We start from the raw sequence: 21,765 nt of genomic DNA on the forward strand, positions 1-21,765 counted from the left end.
ACATACCACTGCTATACGTAGTTCTCCATGCTCCTAATGTCGTTTAAATTACACAGCTTTTCCCTTGTACAATACAACCAATTCGTTAATGAGCTTCGCCTGACTGGCCTAAGTAGTGTATTTTGATTCCAAATTTTAAAATGATTTTTCCATGGGACCCAAAGAAAATTCTAGTTATGAGTTGTAAGGGTTGTGTTTTCAGGGGACAGGGAACAAAAGGGTAATGGGGGGTGCGGGGTTAGGGGAAGTTTTTATTTTATAAAGTTCATGTTTTGGCCAGAATCAGTGGGGAGAGAGGGCAGTGCACACTGGCAGAAATTAGGGGGTTTTACATGTTAGGTGGCACAGACCAGGAAGACGCAGTACTCTACTGCAAATAATCTTTTATTCGACACTACATGTTTTGAGCCAATTTGCCCTTTATCAAGAGTCAACACACTTGATAACGGGCAAATTGGCTCGAAACATGTAGTGTCGAATAAAAGATAATTTGCAGCAAAGTACTGCGTCTTCCTGGTCTGTTTTACCTAACATGTAAGTATTGATTACTTTGTACCTTGGATGGGGTACAGGAGCAGAACCTTCAGGATTAAAACAGTTTCTGGGATAAAGACACCACAACCAGTGGGAATTAAATTGACTTTACAGAAATTAGGGTGTATGGGCCAGTCTATATTGATGGGGGGGGGAGGTCAGTCAATATTTGAGAAATTGAGGGGCATGGGGCAGTGTATATTGATTGGCAATGAGGGGCAGTTCATATATGTAGAAATGAGGGTGTATTGAGCAGTGAATATTGCCAGGAATCAGGGGGGAGAGGGGTCAATTAATACTTGAGAAATGAGGGGACATGGGGCAGTGAATATTGGGGGGAATGAGTGTGCCTAGGATGAGCCTATGATTAAGGAAGTTGTTCTGGAAATGCATCAGGTGATGTCGGTCTGTGACCTGTTGTAATAAACCACCTTTTTTTTTTTAACCGGAGTGCCGCCTTTCCATTCTTTTGCATATCTGATTACAGTGGGAATGCTGGTGGCTGAGTACCAGGTACATCAAAATGGAGCTGCACTAATTATGCACACAGGAGGTAAGTCTGGAGCGGCCCAAATCCCTTTTTTTCTACTTTATATGCCTAGGATGAGTGCATATTGGCCGAAATGAGGGGGCATTGGGCAGTGTATAGTGACAGAATTCAGGGGGGAGGGGGTCAGTTTATAATTAAGAAATTAGGGGGCTTGGGGCAGTGAATATTGACAGAAATCAGGGGGAGAGGGGTCAATTACTACATGAAGGGACATGGGGCAGTGAATATTGAGGGGAATAAGTGTGTCTAGGATGAGTGCATATTGGCAGAAAGGAGGGCGAGAGGGGTCAGATAATACTTGAGAAATAAAGGGAAATGGGGCAGTGTATATTGGCGGTAGTGTGCCCAGGATGAGTGCATATTGGCAGAAATGAAGGGACATGGGGCAGTGAATATTGACAGGAATTAGGGGCGAGAAGGGTCAGATAATACTTGAGAAATGAGGGGACATGGGGCAGTGTATATTGGCGGTAGAGTGTGCCCAGGATGAGTGCATATTGGCAGAAATGAAGGGACATGGGCACACTGATGAGGGGCAGTTCCTATTTGTAGAGATGAGGTGAGGTAGGGGCAGTGCATATTGGCGGGAATTAGTGTGCCCAGGATGAGTGCATATTGGCAGAACTGAGGCGGGGTGTGGTGGCAGGTAAGAATGACAAGACTAGTGATTATTGGCAGAGATGAGAGGACACCGCGACATTGCATATTGGCGGGAATGAGCGGTGCCTAGGAAAGGATGAGCACATGTTGGCAGGGAGCAGAGAGCCCAGAGGCAGCGGACAGTACAGAGGGGGCAGCACAGTGCCAGTTGGCTGCAGTACAGACACCGCTCAGTGCGACTTCCCTGCGCTCTAGTTCAGCAGAGGGCACAGGCGAGTGAGAACTTCCTGACAGAGAGCCGCCAGGAGCAGATGAGCGGGGAGGAGTGAGGAGAGCGCGGCCCGACTCGGGGGAGGAGAAGATTCGCCGTGTGACTGTCCCGGGGATCCTGTGCGCGGAGGGTAAGTCAGTGTCGGCGCCGGTGTTACCGCTTCGAGTCCGAGATGGCGATGGTGGGTGGGATTGCTGCTGGTTAGTGGCACTGTCCGGCCACTCTGGGCACTGGCGCTGCTCCTAATTGTCGCGGAAAGTTGTCACACAGAATGATAGTGGGCAGATACATCGGCGCTCAGTGTAGGGGGCAGCGGTAGCGTTTGTTTGTGCAGGAGGCTGTGAGTTGCTGTGTGGCACCCCCGCGGCACTTATAGCTTTCAAAGGACCCGCACTGTCTGTTTTCCTGGGTGCATGGGGTGTAGATTTCCTGGGTGCATAGGGTGCAGATTTATGGGGTGTAGATTTCCTGGGTGCAGTGTTTGGGTAACTTTATATGTAAAGCACTGTTAAGGAGCTGTATCACTGTACAATACATAAAAGTACAATAGCTATATATAAAAGTATACATGGGGAAGACAAGTGGGAAGGAGGTCCCTGCCCCGTAGAGCTTACAGTCTAAGTGGATGGGAGACTAACATACAGGCACAAATTGGAGATGAAAAAGTGCACAAGATAAGACATAGTCCAATAGGCACAGGACTAGGCTAATGTTCTGGTGCTCCAAATGGTAGACTTAGTTTTTGAGAGAGGATTCCTTTTGGAGGAATTCAGGGATGGAATTCCAGAGGTAAGGAGCAGCAAGATAGGTTTGCGACGAGAGGTTTCAGTGGATGGTAGGTGGCTCCTTTCTTGGGATTTTAGTTGGGTTTCAGACGGTTTTCTTTTAGGAGAGAGCAGAAGGATCCTGGTAGCAGAGTTTAAGATTGATTGGAGGGAAGAGATGGGAACTAGGAAGACCGTTTAGTATGAGGTTGCAATAGTCTAAACGGGATAAGATAAGGGCATGGATTAGTGTTTTGGCTGTGAAAGAAACAGGCGTATCTTGGCGTTATTGCAGAGGAAGAAGCAACAAGTTTTGGCAGTATTGTTAATATGATTAGAGAAAGAGAGGCAATGATTAAAGATGACCCCCAAGCAGTGTGCTGAGTTAACAGGGTTAATGGTCATGCCATCAATAGTAAAGGTGAAAGGAAGAGATGGGCTAGGTTTGGGTGGAAAGACCATGAGCTCAGTCTTGGCCAAGTTGAACTTGAGGTGGCGTTGGTTCATCCAGTAAGAGATAGCTACTAAGCAGTCTATGATCTCGGTCTGATCGTCAGCGGTTAGTGAGGGGGTGTCTAAATATATCTGGATGTCATTGGCATTCAGGTGATATTTAATATATTTAGGTTAGTATTACGGGAGAAGACAAGACGTTCCAGAAGTTTAAAGGAAACAGGATGGGTCCAGTGTAGCCTTTTTCAAAATTGGCTTGATGCAGGCCTGTTTGAATAAAGAGGGGAAAGTAGCAGGTTAGCGAGGAATTGAATATATAAGTAGTAGTAGTACTGGAGTAAGGACAAGGGCACACTGTTTTAGTACAGGTGATGGTATAGGTTCAAGTAAGCAAGTTGTTGATGGAGAGGATAGGAGAAGTTTAGAGACTTCAGGCTCAGTTATAAGATCAAACGAGTTGAAAAGGAAAGAGGAGATTTAGGAGGAGTATCTGAGGGGTGGGAAAATGTTTTGTGGATAGCGTCAACTTTGCTTTCAAAGAAGTCAGCAAAGTCCTGGGGGGTATGTTCAGGTATTAGTGTTTCATGTGTAGAGGGATGCAGTTGCGAGTTGAATATTGAAAACAAGCATCGTGAGTTGGATTTATTATGATTTATGAGTGTACTGTAGTGCTGTTGTTTAGCCTGGGATAGGGTAGTACCAAGGCAGGCCATAAGACATTTATAGTGGGGGAAGTCACCTTTTGTACGGGATAATAACCTCCACATTCGCTCTGCCACTCACGTACAAGAATGCGGAAATTGCATCTGGCCATTCATCCAGGGACAAGCAGCAGACAAAACTGAATTGTCGGTATTTACCAGTGAATAGAGGTGGCCATAGACGTGCAGGTTTACCTGCAATATCGGACAGACAAACGGATGTCCCCATCTCCCGATCTGCCACTAACCATCAGTTTAAATAAAGTAGTAAAAGAACAGATCAGACAATGTTCTGCCCCTGACAGCAATCCTACAAAACAAATCTTGTGACAGTCTCCCACTGAAAATGGTCAGATCGGCAATAAATGCAGAGATATTATCGGTAGCCATCGGGCTCTGCTTCCTCTATAGTTACTCCAATGATCAGGTTTATTGACAGTATTCGTGCCGAACAAAGAATTCAAATATAAAAGGCTTATTTGCATACCTCCCAACTGTCCCGTTTCTAGAGGGACAGTCCCTCTTTTGACAGCTCAACCCACAGTCCCTCATTTGTACTGTTAAGTCCTGTTTTTCTCTGCACTGAAGAGCCAGAAAAAGAAACAAAGTTTCTAATTTAATTGGCTTTTGCCAGAGAGCCCAGAACAGCCACAGCAGAAGATAAGATACTTTTGTAACAATTTCTAGATAAGCAAATAAGTAAGTGTAACAATATAAGATAACAGGTCCCTTGGGAGAAGTTAGACTCACAGCTTAAAGGGCAATTTACCTTCATTAGCAAAACTGTAATAACTGAAAAAAACACAGAAATATGTTCAAACTTTCATAACCTGCCAAATTTTGTAAAATGAACATGGTAATTAGGGAGGTATGTATTTGTGTTATAACTGTGGCCAAAGCTGCACCAAATTAGCATGAAAAAACAGATTCCGGGAGTTCTTTTGTCATGTGAACATCTAAATCAGCAGTCCTGTAATGACTGCTAAAATGTCAGTTTTTATACAGACCTATAGTATCAGCAGGATCATCCCCCTCCCTCATATTCTTGATTTAGTTCGAATTTGTGTTTATAAGTAATAACCAAACACTGGAAAAGAAACAAACAGGAAGTGTCATTTAGATAACAAAAAGATAATGATCATAATTAAGTGTTCGTCATTAACATGTTAAAGGGAGACTGTCATGGGAAAAAAATGTGTTTTTGAAAACGCATTCTGCGCTGAAATCTGTTTCTCAAAAGAGCAAACAGCAGTGGCATAACTACCGGGGGAGCAGGGGGTGCGATTGGGCCAGGGCCCTCACCCCCTCAGGGCCCCCCAGCAGCTCGCGTGCCACTTACTCCGGCGGCAGAAAATGACGTACGGAGGGATGTGGGGGCCCGGCTTCCCACACCAGGGGGGCCTGCCCCTTCTAGTTACGTTACTGGCAAACAGGTTTTTTTATATTTAAGTTTGAAATCTGACATGGGGCTAGACATATTGTCAGTTTCCCAGCTGCCCCAGTCATGTGACTTGTGCTCTGATAAACTTCAGTCACTCTTTACTGCTGTACTGCAAGTTGGAGTGATATCACCCCCTCCCTCCCCCCCCCAGCGGCCTAACAATGGGAAGGTTAACAGAACCAGATAACAGCTGCCTGATAGATTAATTGATTGGCAAAGGCAGCAGTTGGAATAAATTCCCTTATGGGCATTTAATAAGCCTGAGGCCCATGTCCCTGTGCTTCACTAATCTAAAATATGTTTTATCATTCCAATTAGCAAAACCCTGTGATAAAAATATAGATTTAAAAGCATTCCTTATATATATAGACCAGTTTGTAAACATTGTGTATATAGGAATAATGTACCCCCCTACTACCATATAAAGGCACAAGGCTACAGGCTGAGTTATACAGGGAACTCTGAGTATCACTTATGTATTATAAGGGATTATGTACCCCCTACTGTAAACGATAAGGATATTAGAAGTCACTGAGGGGTTCTGTGACCATATAAGGGCACAAGGCTACAGGTTGAGTTAAATAGGGAACTCTGAGTATCACTTATGTATTATAAGGGATAATGTACCCCCAAATGTAAATGATAAGGATATTAGAAGTCACTGAGGGGTTCTGTGACTTTATAAAGGCACAAGGCTGCAGGAATTAGTATTCCATGTAGCCTCTGACATCACACAATTACATCAAGTGGTGTTACATCACTATGTGATGTTTATTGTTTGGGATATCTGTGTGACTATTGTGCAGATGAGCTGTAGCTGATTTTGTCATATTTTCCATGCAGAAATCAGACACCTCTCACTGCAGTCATTTTGGGGGATTCCCTATTTGGAAATGTCTGTGGTTTTCTGTCTGCTGTGAGTCAAAACTAAAGAACCTTGCTTGAAAGTGGTACAAAAGGTACAGTAACTGTTTTTTTAGTTTATCAGCCCAAACTCTTCTGTGTTCTGAAACTGCTGGTGGTATTTCCTAGCACTGGGTTTATTTTATCCAGGGGCGGGTGTATAGCTGAGACCTATCCAGCCTGATTTATGGTCCCATAGGTTGTTTTTCTTACCTGCATGTTCCAGCTGGCAGATAAGCTATCCGTGAACTTTTAGGGGCAGATTTATCAAGGTTCGAATTTCAAAGTGTAAAAAACTTCGACCACCGAATTGCATTACTTCAATATTTGGCCATATACGGTCGAAGTAAAATCAGTCGATCATACGATGAAATCCTTAGAATTGAACGATTTAATCGATAGATCGAACAAATGATTTTACTTCGACTTCTAAAAACGTAGCCAAATGTTGGCTATAGGTTCTAGGAGGTCCCCATAGGCTAACATAGCAATTCGGCAGGTTTAAGGTCAATGTCGAACTTTTTTAAAGAGACAGTACTTCGATTTTCGAAGTCGAACTTTTTACTTCGAGTCGAAGACGAATTTAGGCCTATTCGATGGTCGAAGTACCCAAAAATTTGTTCGAAATTCGAAGTTTTTAAATTCGAAAATTCACTTCGACCCTTAGTATATGTACCCCCTAATTCAGGAGGATGTGACCTCTTACTTTTATGTGTCAGGAGTGGGGGGCCCGGTCATCCCTCAGGCAACCAACGCTCACACTAATCCCAAATGTTTGCCAATTATCTACCTCCCCTTTACTGCGTCCCTCCAGGACCCATCTGTGATCTGGCACAATGTCAGTATAAAGTTCACGGCTCTGAGGAGCCCATTGCAAAACGCTAGATAACTACCAGATTAACCTCTTCACTACTGCCAGGGTCTGTCACTAATGAGTATGTGACTGGGTCTAAACACATTAAGGGGGTTATTTACTCAGTGGCGTAACTAGAGGGGACGGGCCCTGGTGCGTGATGCGCAGCCGGGCCCCGCCCCCCTCCGTACGGCCACATTTGTCAGTGGCACACAGGCTGCCGGGGGGGCCCTGAGGGGGTACGGACCCTGGCCCGTTTGCACCCCCTGCTCCCCTGGTAGTTCCGCCACTGTATTTACTTAAACTCCGGTCTGCCTTTTTGGGGCAAAATTTAAATTTTTTCAGGTTCTTTTTTTTTCGAGATTCATTAAAGCCAATGCAGCAAAAAGCCAGAATCTGAAAATCCGACCATCTCGTACCTGCCGAGGTTGTGTATAAGTCATTGGCAGAGGTCCCTGTCATATTTTTAGTTTTTGTGGTCTGAGCTGGAATTAGCCTGAAAATCCGACGTTTTAGGGCAAAAATCCGAAAAATCTAGTGATTAGGGAAAAAAACTCCCAATATAATCGCACAATTAGGGTTTTTATTGAGTTTTAACCCAAACCAATTAAATCAAGCTTTTTTAATAATAAATATGGTCAGAGAGTTTGGTTGTGTTTTTTTTTTTATTTAAAAAATTTGATAAATTCAGGTTTTAGTAAATAACCCTCTAACTGTCACAAATACCCCCAAATATGCTATAAATAATATTTATTGTTCTGTAGATGTCCGTATGGAAACTTGACATGTTTTTCTGAGTTTACTTGTAATTACTTTTAGTAGTGGTTTCTGCTGGGTTTTTGAATACTTTTGAAGGGGAAGTAAACCACCATCAGCTGATTAAAATGGTGGGTATGACATCTCTCCTTTGTTGTGTTGAGTTGTATTAATTAGTAGATGTGTGATAAGGATAAAGGGGAGATTTGAGGGCTTAAGGTGCCCTTAAAGGTATAGACACTGAGTAACCTTGTGCCAAGGAGCAGCACCCCAAACCTTCATTAAGTCCTAAATGTGGAGGATGACGAATGGGTTGTATTTGGAGATTGTTTTACATTACAACATCGGATAATACCACATTTAATTCACTTGGTTCTTTAGTTTGGAGGGCAAGTCTGCTTTCACTATTGTAGGATTTGCCCCTTAGTAGTCTGGCCTACTACATTTATATTATCTACCCCAGTTTGTACAGTGCAGTGTGAATTCAAATTGCCATATTGGTTCATTTCTAAAAATAATGCCAGTGCACTGCCACTGTGGTTTGTGCTAAACACTGACAAAGTGTACCTTCTCTATATCTGTATCTATATAAAGGTATATAGGCTGATAGGTAGGTAGAATGGAAGCTATGATGCATGATGAGGATTTTATATGTGCAGCCCTTGGTAATAGCCTGCAATTGGCCGGTAAATGCCGGCCAATTGGCAGGAGGGCAGGAGGGTTAATGGACTTGGATTTTGGGTAAAAGGTGCAGCTGTGGTCTCTGTCTTTGCAGAGTGTATCGCCCACAGCACAGTCTGTCCCATGAAAGGTTCCTGAGATCGGTTCTGCCCAGTTGCTCTGCTCTTATAAAAATAAGCTGCTCCATTGCAAGTCACCCCGAGGGTTAATGGTTAACCTGTGTTAAATGGAATCAATAACCGAATTCTTGAAAAAAGTACAACAATGAAAGGTATATTGCCTCCCTCTGTGACACTCCCAGTACATTGACACCTTGTTGGATCAGATTGTGCCTGAAAGTTACCCCTTCTGGAGCATTCCTGCTGCTGACAGAATCACCTCGCTTATTCCCACATTGTCCCCAGGGAGACTATGCCGCACGTGGGTGCAAGCGAGTGAGTTTATTGGGGCACGTTGTCCAATTAGGGCTTTCCTAGAGTTTATATCTCTTTGCTTAATTACTACATTATTTCCCTGGGATTCTGGCATGGCTAAATGGGGTGATAAAGTTACATCTATTTATATGTAGCACACATAGAGAATGTCTATACATTCGTATCAGTGCCTGTGCAGTGGAGCTTACATGTTCTGCAGGAGGAGACCTTAGTAAAATGCCTGTGACCCTCCACATATGTTGGGTGCTGTAGTTTACCCTCACATCTTTCTGCACTAATAACAAATGGGAAGTTCACTGAATCTTTCACAGCTTAATGTGCTTATTCTACTCTCATGAAAAATGTATTGTTCAATATTGCATATAGAAATTGGTGCTGTGTTTTATTTACCGTGTTCTGTAGTTATTATACATGAAATTGCTACTGTATTTACAACATTCTGGGCTACTTTATTCTGGAATCTTATCTGTGACATTGTGCATGAAATCTACACAGCGTTTATCCTGCCTTTTGCTTTGAGTGTTTTATATGGAATTGGCACTGCATTTCATTTGCCATGTGTTCTGGGGCTTATTATATATGGAACTGGCACTGTATTTATCCTGCCATGCGTTCTGGGGCATTATTCTGCTATGCGTTATTCTGCTATGCGTTCCGGGTGCATTATATATACAGCGAGCACGGTATTTATCCTGGCATGCATTCTGGGGGGATTATATATGGAATTGGCAATCTATTTTTTCTGCACCGTGTTCAGGGGGCAATATATATGCAATGTGCAATGCATTTATCATGGCATGTGTTCTGGGGGGATTAAATATTGACTTGCAGTGTATTTATCCTGCTATGTAAGTTAGGGGCATTATATATTGAATTAGCACTGTAGTTATCTGGGTAGTATATATGAAATTGGCGGTGTATTGATCTTGGCATGTATTCTGAGGGCATTATATACGGAATTGGCACTGTATTTATATACGGAATTGGCACTGTGTTTATTCTGCAATGTGTTCCAGGTGCATTATATACAAAACAGGCATTGTATTTATCCTGGCATGCATTCTGGGGCCATTAATTACGGAATTGCCACTGTTTTTATTCTGCTAAGTGTTCAGGGTGCACTATATATACATTGGGCACTGTATTTATCCTGGCATGTATTATGGGGGGATAATATATATAATATGGAATAGGCAATATATTTTTCCTGCAATGTGTTTGGGGGGCAATGCACACTGCTTTTATCCTGGCATGTGTTCTGGGTGGATTATATATGGACTTGCAGTGTATTTATCCTCCTATGTATGTTAGGGGCATGATATATTGAATTGGTACTGTAGTTATCCTGCTATGTGTTCTGGGTATTATAAATGAAATTGGTGGCATATTGATCTTGTCATGTATTCTGAGGGCATTATATACAAAATTGGTACTTTATTTATAAACAGAATTGGCACTGTATTTATTCTGCAATGTGTTCCAGGTGCATTATATACACAACAGGCATTGTATTTACCCTGGAATGCATTCTGGGGGCATTATAAATGGAATTGGTAATGTATTTATTCTGCATTGTGTTTGTGGGTATTATGTATATGCAGTGGGCGCTATATTTATCCTAGCATGTGTTCTGGGGGCATTATGTATGGACTTGCAATGTATTTATCCTCTGTATGTTGTGGGTATTATATATAGAATTGACACTGCAGTTATCCTTCTATGTGTTCTGGGGTTTTATATATGAAATTGGTGGTGTATTGATCTGGGGGTAATATACATGGAAGGGACATTGTATTTATCCTGCCACAGAGCAGACCAATTGCAAATATTGTTAGGTTTCCATTGCCTGCCATATACTAGAAGAGAAGAGAATTGTCTACAGGTTGGTGTTCCACTTATTCCTCAGTGAGATGTAGCTTATGTTCTCAGACTATAACTAAGTAGCAATAGAGAACAGAGTAGAACAGAAGATCAATCCTATGTGCAGCGCCGTCGGCAAGGCTCTGCTTATTCCCACAGACAATACAGCTGATATTAATTTTTCACAAATCCATCACAGTTTATGAAACATGAGGTTTTCATTCAGGCCTTTATCATGTAATAACAGAAGCCAATAGGCATGGCTGCCATAATGCTGTGTAATCAAAACGAGTTCTTAGCAGCTCGAGTAAAACTGCCGACCTGCTTAACTGTCACTCAAGGGAAATTGCTACTAAAAGAAGGCACAGACCAGTTTGGGGAGGGGAACGATACCCAACTCAGGGCTGCTGCTAAATACTTTTTCAGGGTTCCTAGTAATAAATAGGAAAGGATTAAGAGTGAAGACACATTTAAAAACCAGGACTGGATCATTATCACATTAATGCGTGGGCTTAGTTTGCCCTGGTGCAGCCAGAGCCAGGCTTAGAGATGCTGGCAACCTTGCCAAGGACAGGGCATCCTTGCCAGGTCCGGACTGAGAATTAAAATAGGCCCTAGCATTTCAGGTACACAGAGGCCCAATCAGTCCACATAGAGGGCCCAATCTACCCCCACCAGCCCACTAAATACCGACTTTTTATGGGACCTTATAGCAGCCCCTCTGGCATTTGGCAGAACCCACAGATTGCCAGTCCGGGCCTGGGTGCCAGTATCTCTTGGCCTGGTCCCATGATCACTTGGCCACCCACCTGCCCTCACCTGACTTATCTCTGTTCAGAGCTTTTTCTGGATGTGCAAAGCTTTAAAGGCTGGAGCTAGAGAAGTTGGCAGAGGCATGCCTCAAGAACAGGGGCGTAACTATTGGGGGTGCGATTGTACTCGGGCTTGCACCCCCTTGGGGCCCTCTGGATGCTTGCGCTGATGCAAAGGAGCACTGAAAATGTCATCTGGAGGGGGGTAGGTGGAGCCGGCTGCTCTGTCGGCCCCGGGCCCCCTCAATCATAGTTACGTTACTGCTCAAGGACCAGAGAACCCCCCTAAGTTGTGCCTTAGACACATGCTTTTGCTGTCTACCCTAAGTTCTGGCCCTGGGTGCAGTATCCCATAGCAACCAATAAACCGGGGCAGATTTCCCCAGTGTTAGTGAACGAGCCCTTCCTCAGCCCAGACTTCCTTTCCATCCCAGCTGAGATCTCATTGCACGAAGTATATTTTTGGGTTCTAGGAGGAAACCTCAATGCAGATATGAATAGAACATAACATGTAAACACAGATAGCACTCTGGTCAGAATGTCAGAATTAGGGTTTCCACCTCAGCCCTTTAAAAGGAATTGCTAATTAGCTAATGTGGATTTAATATGTGGCCGGTATTAAAGGGGTGTGATGGCAACCCTAGTCAGAACTGAACGCCAACCTGCAGTGAAACAAAGCAGCTTCTTTACCCCCTGTTCCACCACAACTTCATCCTGGGATCAGTTCAGAACAGGACACTTAGTATGAACATGTGAGTAACACAGTGTTATGATATTCTATACATTTTAAGGTAAGTATTCCTTTAAATCCCATTTCCCTGGCCTAATAAATGATAATGAGATTGTGCCTTTCAATGATCAGTAATCCAAAGTGTACTGTATTACCTAACTACAGGTAATGCCTTTATAATATGAGCTATTGTATAAAGCAAACCTCTGCTTGATCCCATCACACTCCATCTAGGAGATTTTTTAGTTTTAGTCTGTTAAAGTGATAGTTATCCATCTAAAAGAAAAACACCATTAGAGCCATGATAATAATTCCTTTTAGTTGACAGTAGATTAACTAAAAAAAATGTAAGATCATCATATATGTGACATTTCTTTATGCAGAGTGCACTTCCTGCTGTGCAGTGTGTTGAGGGGTGGGACTTCCTCTCAGAGAGATTTAACTGAAAGGAGGATCGTCATAGATGCCTCTGACATACTACAAAGCAGAAAGCGCAGTCTGCATGGGGAAGGCATAAGATCTATTGAAAAACATTAGCTGAGCAGTCAAGGGCTGTGGTTTTTCAGATTTGTTGTGGTTCAGACCCACCTTTAAAGTTCCAACAGTTGTTTCGGGGGCCCCACACACGGGCCAATAAGCTGCCGACTCGGTCTGTAGACAGCTTTTATCGGTCCGTGTATGGGGGCTATTACAACTGCTGGAGTAGGGGGCAGCCAATGATTTGAAGCTATTGTTTCTAATAAAGGGAGCACAGCAGGGTGAAGCCAATGTACTTTGCATTTTCACACTTGAGGGGGGGATTTATTATTTTTTTATTATTAACATGTATTTATATAGCGCCAACATATTGCGTAGCACTGTAAAGTAAATGTGATTATACAACTAAATCACATGAATTATATACATAGAACATATGGAGTTACATACATCACAATCAATACAGGTACAAAAAGATGAGGAAGGCCCTATGCATAGGCATACACTCTAAAGGGAAGGGATTAATACACAAGGTGTGGGAGTGGGCAAGATCGAATTAAGTGGGTGAGAAATGTGGTACTGTATGTGGTGTTGCGTTTGGTAGTTAAGCAGAGTGAGGGTAGGCTTCTCGAAAGAAGTGCGTTTTAAGAGATTTCTTGAAAGCAGAAAGGTTTGGAGAAAGTCGGACAGACCGTGGGAGAGAGTTCCAGAGGAGGGGTGCAGCCCTTGCAAAGTCTTGAATGTGAGCATGTGAGGAGGTAATGAGAGAAGAGTTGAGTAGCAGGTCAGTAAAGGAGCGTAGTAAGCGGTTGGGTGAGTATATAGAGATGAGTTCAGAGATGTAGGGTGGGGCAGAGTTATGAAGTGCTTTGAAAGTCAGTGTCATTAATTTGAATTTGATTCTGAAAGGTAACGGAAGCCAGTGCAGGGATTGACAGAATGGCGAGGCAGAGGAGGAGCGGTTGCTGAGGTGTATGAGCCTCGCAGCAGTGTTCATTATGGACTGGAGAAGTGACAGTCTCTGGAGGGGAAGGCCAATTAAAAGAGAGTTACAGTAGTCTAGACGTGATATGATGAGAGAGTGAATAAGAATTTTGGCAGCATCTTGGGTGATAAATGATAGTATTTTGGATATGTTCCTTAGGTGGAAGTGACATGATTTAATAAGTGACTGGATATGAGGAGTGAATGACAGGGCAGAATCTAGGATAGAGGGGCCTTGGGAGAGGGGGTGATAGTGGTATTGTTAACTATGATGGATACTTCCTGGATGTCACTGGTGTTAGTTGGAGGAAAGAGAACCATTTCAGTTTTAGAGAGGTTTAATTTAAGGTAGCGTTGCGACATCCAGGTAGAGAGACCAGACAGGCAGGAGGAGACGCGAGTTAGGAGTTCTGGGTTGAGATCAGGAGATGAGAGATAGATCTGAGTATCGTCAGCATAGAGGTGGTAGTGGAAACCATACGAGTTGATTAATTTGCCGAGGGAGGAAGTATAGAGGGAGAATAGTAATGGTCCCAGGACAGAGCCTTGAGGAACTCCAACAGAAAGAGGTAGGGGAGAAGATGATACTCCATTGTAGTAGACACTGAAGGAACAATTGGTGATGTAAGAAGAGAACCAGGACAGGGCTGTGTCACTAAGGCCAAGCTAATGGAGAGACTGGAGGAGGAGAGGGTGATCTACAGTGTTAAATGTGGCTGAGAGATCAAGCAGTATTAGTAGTGAGAAATGATTGTTGGCTTTAGCGGTTAAAAGGTCATTAGTTAGTCGAGTCAGGGCAGTTTCCGTGGAGTGTTGTGGCTTAAAAACAGATTTTACACATAGACTTCATCCCAGGCCACGCAGAAAGGGCAGTTGGTTCCATAGGAGAGAGTTATGAACATGTTTGTAAGCATTACATCTACTCTGTGCTACTAATTCCTGAGCTGTAGGAAGGAAGGACAGCAAAGTAAGACTGTTTTCTTACTTTTCCCCACAGTTTATTCCCCGTACCCCATACTCCAGCCCTCATCTTTCCTCATCCTGCACTGAACACGTCGGCCCTCCTGTACGTATGACTGGGAGTCAGACTCTGCTGCCGTACTTTGCGGTCCACTTCAACAAGATGGGCTCCTTTAAGAGGCCCAGGCCGAGATTCATGAGCTCTCCGGCTCTCAGTGACTTGCCACGGTTCTACGCTGGTCGTCAGGCGGTACAGCTGAACTCCAGTGCCATGTGGAACAGGTAAATATACAATAGTTTGGTGCATTTATGTAACTGCAGTGTAGGGGGTTGGTTTGCCTGTCGCTGCTTACAGCTGAGGTTCCCAGCAAAGTTTTGCGCTAAAAAAAATGGTCAAGTTCAAACATTAGCCAAAGTATGGGCTGCATTGTACTGACTCTGGGTGACCCTTTGTAATGGTGTTGTGCTATGGTAGTCTTACAATAACTCCTGCAGCTCTAGAGTGGTAATTAACTACATGCAGGGCAGGGTATAAAGTGCTAAAACAGGCACACTCGCCCATGTTTTCTGCACTTATATCCCTCCACCAAGGGCCACAATGGAGCCTTGTTTGTACTTCCTGCCCTATTACAGGCAGCAAGGACATGGCTCCCTGGTCCGTCACACTCTGTACCTTGTGATAGAGTCCTGCGCAGGTCCATTTTTTGAAACCCGAACCCCCAATTTGACCCCCACGTTCCAGCTACCTGACCCGCAATAGGCCAACTAACCTTCCCAGGGGACACACGGAACTGGAAGTGACGTCACTCCGGTGCCAAATCTTCCCCAAAAAAATTAAAAAACCGTAAGAACCACATGGGTGGGAGGGATCAAGCCTGCACCGTAGCTGGTTACCCAGCTGGGTTACCCGTGGACTGACGGCCAAGGAATCGGGGATTTTTTGCCCGAAACCCAACAATTTTGCAGGTATTTCTTAAATATGAGCACTAAGGGGTACACTGGTGCACCCCTTTTGCATATGCAAATTAGCATTTGGATTCGGTTTGGCCAGGCAGAAGGATTCGGCCGAATGGTGTTGATAAATGGCGGATCCCAAACCGAATCCTGGATTCGGTGAATTCCAAATAAGAACTGACTTCTGTTGTATTGTTGCAAGAGTCAGAACCAGAGGACAGACAGATACTGCCACAGGGCCCCAATCAGGTAGGTATGACAGTCAGGGGCCCACGGCAGAAAGTGAGATTTGCAGGTTACAGAACATAAGCACTTGCCTAGGGATGTTCCACCGTGGGGCATTAGTCAAAAGTGGAAGCACAACGGTTGCCCCATGTGCTGTGGGTCTCCTGTGTGTAGTAAATATTTGGTGCTTTCTTGCTCGTTGGGCTGCACTGCTCTCTCTGTACATGAAGCTTTTATGTATCAGATGGGATGTGACAAGCTGAATAAGCAGAGGTTTTCTGTCCCCAGTGTGCAAACGGCAGTTATAAATGTGTTCCGAGGAGGGGGCCTGCAAGCCAACGAACTCTACACTTTGAACGAGAACATCAGGTTAGTGTGTGTGTGTGTGTGCACCCCAAACAGCAGCCTTACACACAATCCAACACACAGGTGTCCCTTCCCGCCCCCTCCTTGCAAAGGCACCCACCCTCCTGCACCTGGCCAACTGTTAAAGGGGAACTATCGCAAAAATTTAAATTTAATATAAGCTTCTTCATACTGAAATAAGAAACTTTCTAAATGCAATCAATTAGAAATATAATCAAGTTTATCTTCACTATCACTTTCTCTGCATCTCTTTCTCTTCATTCTGTCTTCATTCAGGAGTTGGGTGTCATATGAAAGATCCAATATATCTTATAGGGTGGCTCACTGGAAGCCAATCTATACCTGGGTTTAGTTCTCCTTTAACTGACTTCTGAAACTGATCTGTTTGTTGGCTTGAGGTAGAATAGACTGTAAGCTCCACTGACACAGGGGCTACTAGGGAGGACTAAACTCTCTTTTCTTTTCATGTGTTTCAGACATTTGCTGAAAAGTGATTTGGGACCATTTATTACTGATTACTTCCAGGTAAGCAGAGTAATTATGTTTTATACGTCTGTTCAGGCATGCTACAGTTGCGCCCTATAATTTCACCGGTCCGTCTCAGCCATTATGATTCATCAGACTGTATAACTGGTAGTTGCGTCTGAGCTGCGGCTTTGCCTAATTGCTCTATAGACATGATATTTGCCCGGCGTCTTTAAAGGGAAACTATCTCGAAAATGAAAATTTAATATAAGCTTCATCATACTGAAATAAGTACAGTCAATTAAATATTCTGCGTCATTTCTGAAATAATCAAGTTAATCTTCACTATCCCTCTCTCAGCATCTGTTTCTCTTCATTCTCTCTTCATTCAGCAGTTGGGTGTCAGATATTCATTGACAGTTAGATCCAATATATCTTATAGGGGGGTTTCCTTTCCTAGCAGGTGAATTAGAGCTCACTCAAATAACTGATTCCAGTACAAACAAAATCTAACAAAATAACTGCCTTTTGCACAAATTCTGCATGTAGAGAGAGAGACATGATGTCTGATGATTTTAATTCTAATACATCTTCTAGGCAAAAGGAGCCCCCCTATAAGATATATTGTATCATTCATCTGACACCCAACTGCTGCATGAAGACAAAATGAGGAGAAACAGATGCTGAGAAAGGAATAGTGAAGATAAACTTGATTATTTCAGAAACTGGACAGCAAATTTAATTGATTGTATTTAGAAAGTTTCTCATTATAGTATGCTGAAGCTTATATTCAATTTTAATTTTTGTGATAGTTCCCCTTTAAGGGGGAGATAAAAATTATTACCTGCTTAGATAAAATGTGCAACCAACTGACTCACAACCATAGCCACTAAAAAACGGCATCAGTTAGTTGGTTACTTCAGAACATTGAGCAAGAGAAAGCGAAGCTGGCAAATGCATTCATTTCTTTTCCTCCTTCAGATTTATGTCCTTTCTGATTTACGCCCGTTGTCTGTTTGCAGAACCAGCTGCTGGCTAAGGGTCTGACCTACATGGAAGAGAAAGTGAAGCTGTATGAAGGTGAGAACATGCTGAGGGGAGAGTGGTTTTGTTCTGTATCAGCAGGGCAGGAAGATACTTACTTATTTATGGTAAAAAACCTGCAGCCACGTAATGAGTCAGAAAACAAACCTGCAGCCACGTAATGAGTTACAACAGAAACCAGTAGCTACAGTCATCACATGCAGGGCATCAATAGTGAAATGGTGGCAGTCTGGATATTGCTTAACTGCAACTCCCAAGCACAATATAACAGACAAACAGCCGTGACTTAAACTATAGTTCTGCAAAAGCAGAAGTGTTCACGAATGAGCCAGTGACAGTTCCCCTTTAATGGGATACTGTCATGGGAAGTTAATAGTGCTGATCCAGCAGAATTCTGCACTGTAATCCATTTTTCAAAAGAGCAAACAGATTTTTTTATATTCAATTTTGAAATCTGACATGGGGGCTAGACATATTGTCAGTTTCCCAGCTGCCCCAGTCACGTGACTTGTGCTCTGATAAACTTCAATCACTCTTTACTGCTGCACTGCAAGTTGGATTGATATCACCCCCTCCCTCCCCCCTCCAGCAGCCAAACAAAAGAACAATGGGAAAATAAACAGATAGCAGCTTCCTAACACAAGATAGCAGCTCCCTAACACAAGATAACAGCTCCCTGGTAGATCTAAGAACAACACTCAATAGTAAAAGCCAAGTCCCACTGAGACATTACATTAAGTAACAGCCTGCCAGAAAGTAGTTCCATCCTAAAGTGAAGGCACAGTTCACATGAATGGGGGCAGCTGGGAAACTGACAATATGTCTAGCCCCAAGTCAGATTTCAAACGGAAAATAAAAAAATCTGTTTGCTCTTTTGAGAATTGGATTTCAGTGCAGAATTCTGCTGGAGTAGCACCATTAACTGATGTGTTTTGAAAAAAACATGTTTTTTCCATGACAGTATCCCTTTAAGAATAAAAAGACTTTTTGTACTAAGGGCTCATTTGCTTTACAAAACAAACACACAGGCCTGACCCAATGTAAGCAGACCTAGTGAACGGCACATATTACTTCTATATACTGTGTGTAATTACAATATACTGTCATATTGTTGATAATAGTATTCCTCTGCCTGCACATCTGGTTCTCACTCTTGAAATGGCATAGTAGAAACCAGCTGGTTGATGGACCTGGAGCAGGACTGACTGATTTGCTATATTGTTTCCGGAGTCAGAACCAAAGAACAGAAAGGGATAAACTAATACAGCATTCAGCAGCCATTACATTTATCAATCACTTTGAAATGTTTTTACAGTGTGAGAACACTTTAAAGTTATTTTGTGTAAATGTAAATATTGCTTTATATTGAAGGTGAAAACCGCATTGTGATACTGTCAGAGCTGTGGGATCATTTCTTCACGGAGATCCTGCCCACGTTACAGGCCATATTTTACCCTGTTCAGGTGAGTTATTTTGGAACCAGACCTTTCCTGTAACAAGAAAACACAGGAAGATCATACATGTGGCATGGGCAACTGCCAGCATAGGAGATATTTATGAGGTTCCTATAGGCAGCAGGGGGCAGCAGTTTGTACCCTTCTTGAGTGTGCCGGGCCCCCCTACAAAAAAAACCCTCAGAGGGGCCCTCCTATCCCCGTCCTTTTGGCCACTTCCCGCCCAAGTTCTGACCTGACCCCGCCCATGTCCTGCCTCGATTCCGCCCACGACCCATCCTGACTTGTGACCCCTTCCTCGCCGGTAAGAGAGCGGCTGGCAAGCAGGGGATTTTCTAATTAGCTATAGTGGAAGCAGACCCCACAGTCCGGGCCGAACTGTTCCCAGGGCTCCCCTGCGACTGCGGGATCGGCTTCCTCTATAGTTACGCCACTGCTTCTTAACCCTATTTTGTAGACCTATTGACTGGGGGTCTGTTCCAGGTAGGGATGCACCAAATCCACTATTTTGGATTCGGCCGAACCCCCTGAATCCTTCACGAAGGATTCTGCCAAATACCGAACCCTAATTTGCATATGCAAATTAGGGGTGGGAAGGGGAAAACATTTTTTACTTCCTTGTTTTGTGACAAAAAGTCACGCGATTTCCCTCTCTGCCCCTAATTTGCATATGCAAATTAGGATTCCGTTCGGCTGGACAGAAGGATTCGGCCGAATCCTGCTGAAAAAGGCCGAATCCCGCAACCGAATCCTGGATTCGGTGCATCCCTAGTTCCAGGCACCTGCCAGCTGCTAAAAAAATGTGTCCCTAAACATGCCCAAAGAAGCACCCATTGCCCCTATAAACATTGGTCACACCATGAGCAGATTGCACTGTATGCAATTGACTTTGGGAGGCCGTGGAGTGTATAGGGCCCAGTGCTGGTCCTGACAGATACTTTGTTTCATTGAATGCATGAGACATAGACTGTGTTTCAAAATGTTCGTGGGACAGTGAACAGAGGCTACAACAAATAATTGGAAGAATTAGGAAAGTTAGTCCGTTAGGTTTTAGTTCTTGTTGATCTCCTTACAGTCTCTCTACTGCCCAAAGAAGTCTCCAAATGAAAAAAATGAGATCAACACCTATGGCAACAGAAATGAGAAACTATAGGGTGTAGTACGTTCAATTTCATGGGCGTCACCCAGTGGTTCAAAAAATTATATCAGGAGTAGGAGTGTCCACCCTTAAAAAAAGACACAATGGAAATTCAAGATAAGGTTTTCAGATTTGTGCTGACAATTAAACGTTTCCGTGCTTGGATCAAGAGCACCTTCACCAGTTGGACAAAATGCCTATTTACAGACTAGTGGTTTGGTAAGGCGTGTACACTAACTCCTCCCAAGGGTCGCCCTCCTCATACACCTATGATTAAGGGATTTATTCCCGAAACGCGTTAGGATTCACAGCAGCAACCCCAATAAACCTTTTCCAGAAGTGCCGTCTGCCTGTCTTGAGTCTATTGAATGTTAGCAGTGTGGATACTGCTTGACATAGCACCTGGATGAGTATATGCGGTGAGCAGTAGCGGTCTTTTACCTTTGTTTCCGATCCTCGCCCTCCTCATACACACGTCTCCTCCGACTCCGATATGGAAATAAAATCCAAATATAGTGTAATACAATTTTATTCGCCAGGCGAAGGGGATGGCGCACAGAGTTGCAGGAAGGACCACAATGTGAATCTAAAACAGCCGGCAAGATTACCCTCTAGGACATTACAGCAACCCGAATTTAATTATATGCAACCTACCCAAAAGAGTGAAATGTGAGTGTAATTGTTTTTAAACACTTAATAAAATTATATTACACTATATTTGGATTTTAATTTCCATATCAGAGTCGCAGGTAGGGTTGCCGCCTGGACGGTATTTTACCGGCCTGGTAAAAATGATGGTTGATCCCAATGTTATTAATAGGGAAAAAATATAAATATATAGGAAGACCGGTATTTTTTTTCCCGAAAAGGTGGCAACCCTAGTCGCAGGAGACGTGTGTATGTGGAGGGAGACCCTTGTGAGGAGTTAGTGTACACGCAATATCAAACCACTGGTCTGTAAATAGGCATTTTGTCCAACTGGTGAAGGTACTCTTGATCCAAGCACTGAAACGTTTAATTGTCAGCACAAATCTGAAAACCTATAGCCTACACCCTATAGTTTCTAATTTCTGTTGCCATAGGCCAGGGGTCCCCAACCTTTGTTAGCCGTGAGCCACATTCAAGAATAAAAAACATTTGGGGAGCAACATAAGCATGCTCTTGCCAAACAAGGGCTGTGATTGGCTATTTGGTAGCCCCTATGTGGCAGCCTTCAGGAGGTTCTCTTTTGCAGGACTCTTGGTTTTTATGCAACCAAAACTTGCCTCCAAGCCAGGAATTCAAAAATAAGCTCTTGCCTTGAGGCGACTGGGAGCAACATCCAAAGGGTTGGTGAGCAACCCTTTGGGAATGTG

At 43.5% G+C, this 21,765-nt stretch overlaps 1 protein-coding gene across 5 annotated transcripts in view; it reads left to right on the forward strand.

The window, feature by feature from the left end:
* The first annotated feature begins 874 nt into the window (after nucleotides 1-874).
* Nucleotides 875-21,765, forward strand: part of prr5l.S (proline rich 5 like S homeolog) — a 31,635-nt gene continuing 10,744 nt past the window's right edge. Inside the window, exons 1-6 of one of the 5 annotated variants that reach the window (XM_041560981.1) lie at nucleotides 875-1,087; nucleotides 14,802-15,046; nucleotides 16,232-16,312; nucleotides 16,786-16,834; nucleotides 17,797-17,854; nucleotides 19,190-19,281. In XM_041560981.1, the coding sequence (XP_041416915.1) occupies nucleotides 14,877-15,046; nucleotides 16,232-16,312; nucleotides 16,786-16,834; nucleotides 17,797-17,854; nucleotides 19,190-19,281 (450 nt within the window). In that variant the 5' untranslated portion in view covers nucleotides 875-1,087; nucleotides 14,802-14,876. Of the gene's footprint in view, nucleotides 1,088-1,278; nucleotides 2,086-5,999; nucleotides 6,274-11,510; nucleotides 12,366-14,801; nucleotides 15,047-16,231; nucleotides 16,313-16,785; nucleotides 16,835-17,796; nucleotides 17,855-19,189; nucleotides 19,282-21,765 lie in introns of those variants that run through there. The other 4 variants (XM_018260272.2, XM_041560980.1, XM_041560982.1 and 1 more) reach the window with 4 other exon arrangements.

Source organism: Xenopus laevis, chromosome 4S (genome assembly GCF_017654675.1).
Source record: "Xenopus laevis strain J_2021 chromosome 4S, Xenopus_laevis_v10.1, whole genome shotgun sequence".
Taxonomy (NCBI): Eukaryota; Metazoa; Chordata; class Amphibia; order Anura; family Pipidae; genus Xenopus; species Xenopus laevis.